Source organism: Numida meleagris, chromosome 4, assembly GCF_002078875.1.
Source record: "Numida meleagris isolate 19003 breed g44 Domestic line chromosome 4, NumMel1.0, whole genome shotgun sequence".
Taxonomy (NCBI): Eukaryota; Metazoa; Chordata; class Aves; order Galliformes; family Numididae; genus Numida; species Numida meleagris.
Genome location: NC_034412.1, coordinates 48,802,261 through 48,815,368, shown reverse-complemented (window position 1 = coordinate 48,815,368; position 13,108 = coordinate 48,802,261). Strand labels below are relative to the sequence as shown.

General features: G+C 43.0%; 1 protein-coding gene across 2 annotated transcripts in view; it reads right to left on the bottom strand.

The window, feature by feature from the left end:
* The window catches only part of CEP44 (centrosomal protein 44), a 43,295-nt gene extending 33,325 nt beyond the window's left edge, over window positions 1-9,970 (bottom strand). Inside the window, exon 1 of one of the 2 annotated variants that reach the window (XM_021394475.1) lies at window positions 9,812-9,970. In XM_021394475.1, the coding sequence (XP_021250150.1) occupies window positions 9,812-9,867 (56 nt within the window). In that variant the 5' untranslated portion in view covers window positions 9,868-9,970. The remainder of the gene's footprint in view (window positions 1-9,811) is intronic. The other variant, XM_021394474.1, reaches the window with a different exon arrangement.

Below are 13,108 nucleotides of genomic sequence, written 5' to 3'. Positions count from 1 at the left end.
TCCACCATAATCCCAAGATTCCACCACACTACCACTGTCCTTTGAATTTTGGCCATGCATCATACCAGCTTGTACCAGGTGAAGTACTCTGTAGCTGTTCCTCAGAAAGGTGTGGGAGAACTTCTTTCTGAACAAAGAGGCTGCAGCCCATCCCCCTACAAATGCTAGTTGTTCTGCTCCTAGAAGACCAAAGTTGTGTTCTGAATGGCCATTTCTGAAATTTTGCTGACCTTAGTATTCACTTCTATAGTTTGGATGTGACAAAAAGACAACTGCTCTTTGTTCATGTAGAGGAAACTAGTATACCTTAGTCCATGTCAGATGTCACATTATACTGCTCATTTTTGGCTGTATTAAATTGTGAGACTGCATTTGTTTATAGAGTATGATGTATATTATGTATTCATGCATCTTAGTTATAATCAGTTTCTGACATTCTATGTTTTCTCATGTTTCTAAAACTTGAATAGTTTCCACTCACCCCCCAAACTGATTTATACAGCTTTGGCTTCTCAAAATGAAACAAAGTTTGTTCAACAAATGAGAGCCCAAATTGTTGTAAGCTAGAGACAATTTTGTCAATTCTGAAGCGGGCAAGAAATTCTCATTCAGGAAAAATAAATTAGATTTGTTCCCTTCAACCTCTCCCTCCTATTCCCTCCAGTGAAAGGAATCTACACTGGAAAATAATACATTTAAAACAGCTTCAAAATAAAGATTTAGGAAGATAAACTGTCTACTTGGGCAAATAGATGTGACTGTTTCCTCTGCAGTATACTGAAATTTAGTAATGTGTATTGCATAAACAATTTTATCAGCAGGAATTGTTCTTTTTTGAAGCAGCAGTACTTTTGTTCACTGTGTAAGGTTGTGCAATCTGATATTTTTTCTAATTCTATTTTTTAAAAACAAGTATTAAATTATTTTTAGTACTTCAGCAAAGATTGAAGTGCAGTAACTTTGTCATGTTAAAATGACAATATTAAGTATTTAGTAAAGTCAAATTTGCTTGCCTTGTATTGGATCGCAAATGAAAATTTAAGAGAAGGGTTTTTCTTTCTTTTCACGTTTTTCATGTAAACATCAAAAGTAATAAACATTAGGGTAGATGACTCGTTCTCTGCCATTGTAAAATCTATCACGAATCTCAAAAGCGCTATTAAAATGGACAAAGGACAGACTTAGAGGATTTCCTGTGTCTCCCATAGGCGCATTATGGTTTCATTTTGGCTTAAAGAGAAATAATATACAATCTGTGATAACCTACATATATTCGTGATTTTAGTAAGATCAAATTTTATGTGATCTTCTCATATTATTAATCAGATGTTAAAATTTAAGACAACATGCAATGTGTGTAATTACATCATAACCAGATAGCTAGCATTGCTTATAGAAATGAATGTATATGTAAAAGGCTGCAGAGACCACATTGCTCCTTCATCACTTCAGTGCTTTCTCTGACAGAGGTCTTCATGAATTTTCTTATTCATCTAAGCAAACTTTGAGAAGTAGATTATAACATATTTAACAGAACACTTCTATTCCCTCTGTGCAATTTTATTCCGTGAAGAAGCAACTTTTTTTTCTGTATTTGTTATTGAAAAGCAAAAAGCTACAATTCATTGAAAAAATGAAGGCAGTCTAATTATCAGAGATGTTCATGCATAGCATCTGTTACAGAAAATATGCAAAAAGCACTTCTCTGATTTCTAGCCATCCAACAAACTCATTATTTTAAAGGTTAAAAATAATAACTATTTTGCATGTGCACATGACAGAAATTGGGAATATTTGTCTGAAAGCAATACAGTCAGGATATCAGTTCTTTTCAGAGAGGGTATTCATTTGTAAAAGTTAGCTTTCTTCTTGGCAGTGTAGGAGAGGAATGTTGGATTTAATTTAAAATGATTAATGAGATTTTGTCAGACTCCCTGCCTTTACCACCACTGCAGTTTGTCAGCACAACAACTTGGGAAACCCGGACGCCACTCTGTCGCCCAAAACAGCTTTCCAGGAAAAAATAAACCTGAGTAACTAGTGCCAGGTACATGTCAATGGGACTGTCTTTCAGCTGTTGACAGCTTAACTCTGAGTCAGGACATTTACACATTCTGAGGAAGTGAACCTCATTCATTATTTCAATGGCTGCCTTTGACAGTGGATACCAGTATAAACTTCAGTTTTCCAAGAAGGCGTAGCCTTTGTTATTAACCTTCTGGAAAATCCTATAATCCATGCAGCTGAGAAATTATTTAAAAAGAAAAAAACATCAAGACTTGTTCAGTTAAGTTTTTTTTCTGGAGAAAGGCCATCCACGCAACCTGCTCAGCTGTGAGCACCTGAAGTTTTCATTCTCCAAGCCCTGCTCATGCCAAGAGGCTGCTGAGCTGCAAGGAATGCACTGCTGGGCTCAAGGCAGATAGATCTGTGTACACGTGTGTGCTAATAGCCAAAAGCTAATCTGCTCACAATACCTGTGATATGTAACCATTGCGTCAGGAAAAGAAAAAGTCCTTTGAAATGTAAAGTAGAGATTGAAAATGATTTACAATTTGTCTTCTTCACTTTACCTGTGGAAATGTGTTCATCTGGACTACAGCTAGAGCACTATGTTCTTTTCAAACATCAAATATACAAAAACTGAAAATTTCAAAAGCAGGCCTTCCCCTTCCAAGAAAACACCTATCTGCCTGTACTGCACAAGCGTTTCTGCAGTCACTTAATTTACTGCCAACAAGGTTCTGTCCTTTTCATTCAGTCCTGTGGACCTCTGTATAGAGCTGTTCTATCCACTAACTTAGCAGGCTTCATAGAGGTTTAGGTGATGAAAGAGACTTGGTGCTACTCTGCCATACCAGGAAGAATATTTTCCTTCTGGGCACAGTACCTCAGGTGTCCTTTATGTGACTTCCATCTGAGCTATTTCATATATATTAGAAAAAGTATTTTCACAACTACTGTTTTCCCTATCTTCACATCAAGAACACTGAATAATTACTGCAGTTACGGGTAACACAACCAAATGGAAACATATTTTTATTACTAGAGAAGATTTAAAGAGGCTCATTTACTTGCCTTCTGCAGCATTAATCACCTGCATGACAAAACAAGTGAGGATATCACTGAACTGCTAAGATGTGCCAAGGAGAAGTGTGTCCCTCTTTGCATACTTCTCGGTGACAGTTGAGGTCCTGCATTTTCTTCCCTGTAAGTGTAGCTTCTATTTCTCTGTTCCAGTTTGGAATATATATCAAGAAGTGTATTTGCTAATGTTGCATGCTGTCTAAGCTGTGACAGTACAATTTCTGATTTATACTAGCAAAATGTGTTTTATATGTTCTTGGATTTTTGCTATTTTCTTTTCCTTTCCTGACATAGCAGTAAAATTTACAGTAAACACAAAAGATTTCTCTACCGCACTAAAAATATGATAAAAAACATTTGAATCTTTTTCCTATGCATAACATTTAGGTATGTAATAAAATACATAAGTCACACAGTTAGTAATCAGCTTTTGTTAAAACTTCTCAGCTTTTTAAGATATAAATTTATTAACATATTATTTCCTTTTCTTGATATTAAGAGTTGCCAATATACATTGCATTGCATGATATAAACTGAAAATCACAGCACTTAAAAGGCTAATTTGGAGATTTAAGTATTAAGTAGATAGACTTTCTATATAAAGTAGATTTCATTTAAAACAGTAAAAACTCTAAAATGTATTGAGAATTTTTAAATGAGTATTGCATAGTAATATTGAGTTCATATAAGTGAAAACGTATGGCCTGGGCCTAAAGACACATTTAGAGAAACAGAAAATCTAAAGCAAGAAATTATTTTTAAATGATAAGTCTAGATTTATTTTGCTTTTGTCCAGACTGAGAAAAATGTTTCAAGAGTAGTTTCTAGAGGAGGATACCTGGTCCCCATCCTGCTCACAGCTCATCCTCTCTCTTGCCAGAGCTAACAGCCTTCTAACAAGGCTACTCCTCTCCACAGCTGCCCAGAATTACGCTTCCTCTGTATCTCAGTCTTCCCTTCCTCAGATTAGCATGGGTAAGCTTGTTTTTTTTTTTTTACACTCTAAAGTGTTCTCAGGAGTTTCTTAACACTAGCTAAATAACAGCAGTTAAAATGTATTCTCAGTGAGTGTTGATATTTTCTAAGAATAAACAGTTGTTCCTATTATACATAGGAAAGGAAGCCCATGTTGCCAAACATACAGCCTTATGTCAATAAATTCAGTCTCATCCCTGTTCCAAATTCATCCCCACATCAATTCTGCTAATGCTGGTTTATAATCTCTAGACTGCTCAAGTATGTTCACTACATACTTGATCTACACAGAATTATATATAGAATATGGGGTACTTTAGTGACTAAACAGATCACCGAAATATAGCACTTGAGGAGGCTTGTCTACATTATCCTTACAGTGCATTTAACAAGATACATCCTAGTAAAATTCTGACCCCACCACTGCTAAAAGCAAATGAGAAATAGAGCCAGACTGTCAGTTCAGTTCAGAAGAAGCAAGAGCTCAAGTGTGTCTCTAATGCCTCACCTCTGGACAGACACATGTCTCAGCTTAGCACACTGTCTGAACTGATGAATGTCCCTGTGTTATCAATTGTTCCATAGCACCATCCTCAAATCCTTTTGGACAGCCTACTGTCCATAAAGAGAAACAAAACTGGAAGGTTTATGCTTACTAGAAGTAGGCTGTTATTTAGAACAAGAAATTTTAGTCAAAAATCATTTAACCTCAGAGAAAAGAGATATAGTAAAATTTCAAATATATATAGAAAAATGAGGTAGTACAATTTGATGCCCATGATGAATAGGAGGTCTCTAAAATAAATAGAATTGCCCCATCTGTACTGGCAATAGCAGAACACTGGTCTGAATGAAAAGGCATCTCAATGTTAAATTCTCAATGTCTAATTTTCTTAAGTAGTCATCAAGTGCCCTTTTGGTTTCTCCCCCAGTTCTCGGGGTATGGGTGCACCACATGGTCTTGCCGAGGAGGGTTTGTCTGTTTGTAGATTGATAAAAAATAATCTGTACAGGAGAACATGGCTGACAATGCCACGTATGTGGTCTGTGTAAAGTTGCTCTGGCTGGCACTTAAAGACTTTGTAGGGCAATTAGCATTGTCCTTGGAAGATCTTCCAGGGAGAGATTTGTCACTAGCCATATCACAAAGTTCAGAGGTTACGCTCAAAGGTTGGAGAAAGCCAAGTTGGTTGCTTGGTTGAGGTTTTTATACTGTTTCCTCATTTCCAGAAAAAAAAGTATGTGAAAAATTGTCCTAGCAGAAAGCACACAGAAATAAGCCAAACTTGGCCATAAACATTTGTTATCAGTTGTCCTAGCTTTCTGAAGGGAGCCGAGGGTTCTTCCTGAAGGAAGAAACTTGTACTGGGTCATGGGACAAATTCTTCATTTTGCATTGCTGGCATCTAGCAATTCTTGCTTTTCTCTCAAATTAAAAGAACACGATTGGTAGCTTAAAGAATTAACTCAAAGATCTTGCTTTGTTTGTATCTTTCTTAACAACCATTTATCACTGAAGTGAATTATGGTGAATCATTAGAATGGAAAATAGTGTGAGCTTTCACAATGTTCTCGTAACATTAAAATACCATTCCTACAGTTGCCAATAGTTTTTGTGAAAAAAAGACTGTGAACTTAACATGAACCTGAATTAATCCACTGATGAGAGCAGATGGAAGTCTCCTTACAATTACCACCCCAGAAGATTAAAGCATGGAATTGGTGTTGCGGTGACTACAGAGCTTACAAAAAATACCACTTACGTCAAAGTTACTAAATATTTCTAGACTCTTCTCCATCTATTTTAATCATTGTTATTTATTCTATGTACTATTTCAGTGGCAAATTGTCAGTTAAGGCTTCTGTCAGTGTTGTCTACCACAGATCAAGACACGTTTCTGTCAAAGGGCTCTATAATCCATTCCTACAGAAAACCATGCATCAAGCTCACAGGATAAAGTTCTGATAGATGAAGCACTCACTTACATGGTGACAAGTAGAAATGGTTATATAAAATGAAATATCTTTTAAGCAAGTGAGTAATCCAATCCATTTTAAACACAATCCTTAATAGGGAGGATGGGGGCCATCTTAAATGTAAGCAGATGAATAATCCAATCCCTTGTTGTGCTGGCTATACACATATTGAAACACACCATTTTAAGTTTCTAAGATGCCAGCGAAACCATCCTTCCATACTATTTATGTCTACTGGACCCAGCCAGCTTGCAGGGCAGCCTCAAAAGCTGCTCTGCTGACATCAGTAGTGTTTGGTTTTGGCCCCTTATACAATTTAACAACGACAATCGCAGAGTGAAAGTGAGTTTAGCATCAAATTTATTCTTGATTGGAAAACATGCACAGCAAATGTAGTAATTACAAAAAAAAAAAAAAAAGTTTGCCTGAAGTTGACTCCATAGAAGGAATATGTTCACAAGGGCTCTCTTGAGCAAGAACACTGTGGTCCCCAGTTTTATAAGCTGTTTTGGCAGGTGCCCTTTACACCCCCTGCTGAAACACAGCTCCTGCCCTCTGAGATCATTCCCATCTGTCAGACCAAAGCCCAGGGCCTACCTGCTGCCTGCTATCCAGACGGGGCGTACTTTAGGATCCTGCAACACAGGAACAACAAATTTTGCAGCACCAACCATTTCTCCATTTCAGTGAAACTCCTGATTTACCACAACTTAATATATGCCTTTCTCTTTTAAGTCCTGAAACTTGATTTTCCCCTGCTTTGATGTGTCACCCTTCTCTCCAAATTACTGGGATGCCCTGGATCTGCTGCACACCTCATTGTAGGGATTCCATCCATGTTCACACGTGCCCTTCCGCCAGCAAAAGCTTCATTGTCACAGCGAGGGGCACAGACTCTCTGCTGCACAGAGCTCTTGTTATCAAAAGATTGTTAAAAAACACAGCACATTTGCAAGGACCTATCCCTGGATGTAAATATGTTTCAAATTAAAGTAAGACTAGAAATGACTGCAACATAAAGAATGCTCTGCTGACTGGAAAATCTGGTAAACTCATGTCTTTTCCAGATACATCTATCGCATCGTATTTTTAAACGACTGGTTTTCAAGGTTTTCAGCCACATAGTCTCCAATTTGTGTTCCTGGCTGTAAGTGTAATATGATTTTTTTTTTTAAGTCTTTAACTTCAGGCATTTTTTTCTCTTTTTCTTCCTAACATTTCCCTACCTAGTATTAGAACAACTAAACTTCCTTAGCACTGTCTGCTACTTTCTAATCTTGAGTTCATAACTTCCAATATCCTGGATAAGGTTTCTCTTAGAGAGAGCCTTAGAAAAATTATGTGTAGATACTACAACGCTGACGGGGGTTTCACGTCTCTGTATTTATGCCTTGTATATACTCTCGACTCCCGATCTGCTTGCTTGCCAGCGTGATTGATTGGCTGTGTACTGAGGGATGTTTATAACAGCGGGCAGGTACTGTATCCGAACACGGACGCCAACACCCGAGGGCACCGAGCGGAGCGCTGCTGCTGCGTTCATGCTGCTCCGAGGCCGCATCGCCTGCACCCATCCCGCGCTTCGTCGGTGAAGAGGTTTTCCATTTCTCCTTCTCGACAAATAGAACCAGCCCGGGGCAGACAGCGATCGGCGGCAGGGGAATCAATAACAACAACCGAGAACTTATGGGAGTATTTTATTTATTGTAAAGCCTCCGACTGAGGCGAGCCCCGCCCCGCCGGCTCCACCTGCCCGGGCACGGGGCCGAGAGAAGCCGCGCCACCACCCCGGGGCTCCTCCACGTGGGTCCCATTAGCGTCATTTGCTCCCGGCAGACCGGGGGGGGGGGGGGATTAAAGCGATTAGAATGAAAATAATTAAATGAGCTTCTAATTGGCCCGGCTGGGCTCCTTGCAATGGGGAAAGAGGACTCGCGGTCACCGCGGGAGCGTTTGGGGTTATTACTATTATCATTTATTTTATTTTTCGAGAGGTTTATTTTTAAAAGAAAGGAAGCAAAGGGGAAAAAATAAAAATACAACTTTGCAACTGTCACTGTTTTGCAAGCGTCAGATGAACGCTTTGTCATAACGTGACCACACTGTTTCCGATGGGTTTTCCGACCCGTAAATGTTTGCAACGTCTCAGCGTTGAATCAGAAAAGCAAAATAAAAAGCAAAAACGCTCTGATGCTTTGGGTTGTTTTTAAACGTTATTTTAGAGCAGGGAAAGTGGAGGTCTGTTATTTTCTTGCGGCAGTGAGAAGCGAAATAGCTGCGTTTTACCATTTGGAATAAAGCCACAATCTCGACGAAGGGATTTAAACATTTAAAGATAACAGATGCGTTTTAGTTCGATGGAACAGTGCTCGCCTGGCCACGCTCTTTTCTTTTTCAAGGTCAGCTTTGAGCAAGCGGCAGCCCCGCTCATATGCATCGAGCAGCGCACGCGGTACTGTGCTCGCAGACACAGAGCTAAGCGAATCCTTACCTTAATTTTCAGCGTTTTCTTTTGCATCGATAAAATCGAACCGCTTAGAACGGTGTCCACGGTAACAACGCATAGGCTGAACGAGCGGCAAGAGCCTTGCCTCTCTGCTGCTTTCTTCTTGAAAGTAACGTTCGCATTAAACAGAGTGATAACGCCAAGGGGCCCGCTTCGGGAAATTCACGGGGCCAGTTCTCAGCAGGACACCGAAGGGAGAAATAGAAATAAAAAAGGAAAGAAAGAAGAACGGAGGACGGAAGGAAGGGAGATGCCGTTTGGGGCAGCCCCGGCCCCGCTCCGCCCGTTGGCACCATGACCCCAACCCACGCACCGCAGCCGAATAGCGCTCCGTAAAGCGGCAGCTTCCAGCCGTCACGCCTCCGCTACCCGAAGGCAACAGCTCCAGAGCGGGGGATTCCATTTCCTAATTAAAGTCTCGCCTGAAGAACTCCGGGATCTGCGCTTCTGTAGTCCCCGGGCGTGCGAACGCCGCCGCAAAATCAGCGCGGCTGCGCTGTGCGGCTTTGGGCGTACGCTCTGTGCCTGTTTCGACTCAAAGGATCCTTCTGAATCTGAAAACTTACCCTGGGGCGCTGTTATTTCTCAGATCTTTCAGGGGAAAATTAACGTACGGACGTTTCTTTGATACGGCGGGGAGGGAAAATCTCGCGCGTTGTCAGAAGTTAATTTTTAGCTACAAAGTTCTTGACTTTAAATATTTTTCTTTCCTCTGTAAAAGTTACTGGCTTGCTTTCAGAGCTCATCCGACGGGCCGAAGCCCCCATACCGGCATTCAGAGACGACACTACCCGCCCCTTCGTGCCAAACCTGCGCCTTTCTCATTACCCATAAAACGTTTACAGCCGCTCGGCCGAAGGTGTCTGTCGGGAGCACGCCTCTACGCGTGGTGCCGCGGCGGCATTCTGCCTAACGCCTCCCTTCCTGATCCTATTACCGGCCCTGGTTCGCTGCTTAGGGACAGTAAAATTGCCGCTCGCGAAGCGGGCAGGCAGCCGAGCAGGTGCCCGCTGCGTGCATTAATAATAATTGTTTTGAACTGTTTTTCAAGGAAAACAGCGAATCCCCCGGCTCCCTCCCGCTCTTCGAGCCCCCCCGTTCTCCCCATCCCGCAGGATGGAGGGGACGGGAAGCAGCGTCTGCTGGAAGCAGCGCTCCGCGGCCCCTCCGGCTTGGGACTCGTACACAGCTCCGCTTGCTAAAGCAAACGCCGAGGGGAAGGGGGAAAAAAAAACAAAAACACGCTATTGTCTGAATTGCCTGTACCTTTGGTGTCCGGGAGCGATGCTGCTGCTATCCCTTATTTCGGAGCTGGTGCACATCGAGGATCCCTGGCTCCTCCGGTAGCGCTCCTCCGTCACCTAGAGCGGCACGAGGTTGGGTGTAAGGCACAGCGGTCTCCACGCACGCACAAACACACACACATCTTTGGCTGCTGGTGGCGCTGGGGGAGCCCTGCCACCCACTGATGCCAGGCAGCGTCCCCCCGCCCCTGGGTGCCCCTCACCGTATCTCAGCCCCCGGAACTCCGGGAAAACCTCGCCCTCCAACAATTCCCTTCCTTCTTTTCTTTCTTTCGATCTTTCTTTTTTATTCCTGCCTTTCCTGAGGGCTGTACTGCGACCGGGCTCGTTCTGCCCCCGACGCGCTGCCAAGCAGCCGTCCAGCCCGAGGCTCCCCGGCCGTCCGCCGGCGCGGTGCCGCTGCGGGGCCGGGCAGGGAGAGACGGGGGGGGACCCTGAGAGCCGCGGCCCGACCGAGCAGGGGGGTCTCGCTCGGCCGGCCCCCCAGGACAAGGGGAGCCCCGACATTTCGCCCGGAGCCGCCCCCGCAGCACCGCGGAGAGCCGCCGGCCCGCCTTAAGAGCCAGGCGGGACGGAGTCGTACTGACACGGGCATTTGATTTAAAGACCTCTCCCGAGAAACACAAATAAATAACTTCTCGGGGAGAAAAGGAACCCGAGCCCAAAGCTGACAGGGGCTGCAAACGCTAAAGATGTGTACGGACGGGAGAAAGAGCAAAAGTAAATAAATCTTGGTTACCTAATTGAAAGACAGAAGCGAGCCCTTTGTGTACACAGCGCTTCAGGGAGAAGAAAACCAGAGCTCGGGGGACGCGAGGAGCGCGGCGCCCGCCCGGGGCTGCTCTGTGCCGTCGGGGAGGCTCCACCGGCGACGGGAGGTTGACCCCCGTCAGCTGAGGACGGCCTCACTCACCCCCGGAAAAAGGGGTTAAAAATAAGAGCTGCAGGAAGAGCCCAGGGGCTTCCCTGGCTGCGGGGCTATTCACCTGGGAGAGTACAGAGGGGCACTTTGCCCCCAAAGCACGAACGAAGGGACGTGCGGGGAAAGTGGAAAGGTGAGAAGATGCCCAAAAGCGGTTATAGCGTTATCGCCTGGAGACACCTCTGAAGCCGCCTAATTCTGAGCCAGTACAGCAAAGGACTGACAACGAATCTCTAGAGAGGACTGCTCGGTGTCTCTCGCAATCACCCCCAAATTCTTCTCCCTGTCTGTGCAATCATACCCAGTATCTCTCCAAAAGTGCAGGCTGACACATACCACCAACCCATTTTGCTGGAACTGTGAAGCAATGCCACACCAGTGCGAGGAACTCAGCCTCTTGCCCTCTGTCTTAGGAGAACGGTACTGAGGAATGCCCTGGACACATGCTCTCACTTCCTGTAACCCTCGCAGTAATTAATAACAACTGCAATTAACAGCTTCGATTTGGTATCATGCAGTATTCTCCACTCCCTCCTGTGCCAATTGCATTAAAACTTCCCACTGAGCTCCAAGTAACCCCTCTCCAGGATGTCAAGGACAGCTTCTCCCACCAGTCCTGAACCCATTCGCAACAATTGCACCTCGTCACGTCAGCTTCTCTCTGGACATTGGTTCCAACGGCACTTGCAGCAAAGCCAGCAGGCTGCTGCCTCCACAAGCAGACCATGCAGCTCTGCTCAGTCAGAATCAGTCTGTTAAGACTGAATAGATGTGCAGATCTCCATACTTCTAACAACAGAAAGAAGTGTTTATTCTGATACCTCTGCTGTTGACATCTGTGCCTTGTGGCTGCAAGCTGGAAGTGCCTTTGGAACTGGTGTGTAATATTCTTGATATACAGGTGCACAAGAGGGTGTACCAGAAATGGAGAAGTTGAAAAGAGCCTCTTCAAGGCCATTAACACCATCTGGTGTAGTGCACTCCTAAAACATAGTGCAATTCCACGAGAGCTGTCACTTTCCTCTACTGTCATGATTTCCTGACACATCCATTTTCTGACTACAGGAAATGATATTTTGAAAAAGCAGTTTTGATACAGGAATACAAAACTAACTGGAAAAAAAATTAAATCTTATTAACTTTTAATAAGATGTAACCATTTGGAAGAGGAGCTACTTCAAGTTGCATCGTTCAAAAACTTCAAAACAAACCAAAATCTTTGTACCTAAGTTCTCAGATTCCTGCTTTTTAAAAGAAAGCTGTTACAAAAAGTGGAACAAAAGTAAGCTGGTGAGTGCAGTCCTGTCACTCTAGACCACAAGAGAAGGTGTGGGGACATGAGCTGGTCTGCATTCAGCACAGCTGCTCCACTTGCCTGAGCTGAGCACCCTGGCCAGCACAGCTGTGCCCTGCCATGAGCTAGCACATCCTGTTGCTCAGGCAGCACTTCTTAGTTTGGCTTTCTTGCGAATTTGGGCAAGACTGTTTTTAGGAAGTCACTATGTAGGGGTAGAGGAGTAGAATGAAAAGCAGTAACACAGACAGAACTGCACAGTTGTATGCTGAGCTTTAATGTATTTATCGTTCTCCCTAAAGGGCAGCTCAATGCATACGAATTTAGGAACGTATCTTTGATGATGAGATGGCATTTGGACAAAGCAGGACGCAGCTGAAATGAAGCTGCTTTTAAATAACATGGTTTCTTTTTATGTGGTTTTTACAATTATTATTATTATTTTAAGAAAACAACGTGAATAGTGCCTTACTGCCAAAAACTAGCTACTTCACTGCTATGAATTCATAAACACTGTTACAATCTATGCTGTATTTTAAAGAGCATTAGATTTCAGTGCTATTTGACTTAAAAGCAATGTATGTGAGGTACTCAAACTCTTCCAAAGAATTGTCTGTGTGCCAAATCTCACCCTTGAATTAGATTTATTGTTCAGTGCTTTCTATCCCATTACAGAATCCAAAACCCAGGCATAGTTCAAAGTATTCAGCCATTTTGGCAAACCTAAATTTGGCTTTTCTTTTTCCTGCAATAGATGGCATTTTACCCTCACTACCAGAAGGCACAGTCATGGAAGTGACAACAAGAAGGAACAACTGCAGAATTTTCTCCTTCTGCAATAAAGTATGGGAGTGCGCTGTGTTGTTAGAGATGCTCCAGAATGCATACAGTGGATAGATTAGAACTTTTCTCCTCTCCCCAAAGTCAGAAAACATTGCTTTGATGCAGCACTTAGTGTCTAGATACTCAAGTGCTGAGTCCTTGGATAGCTACATAAGAATATTCAAAGCTATTAAATATTGTGTGACTTGGTTTTGGCTGCT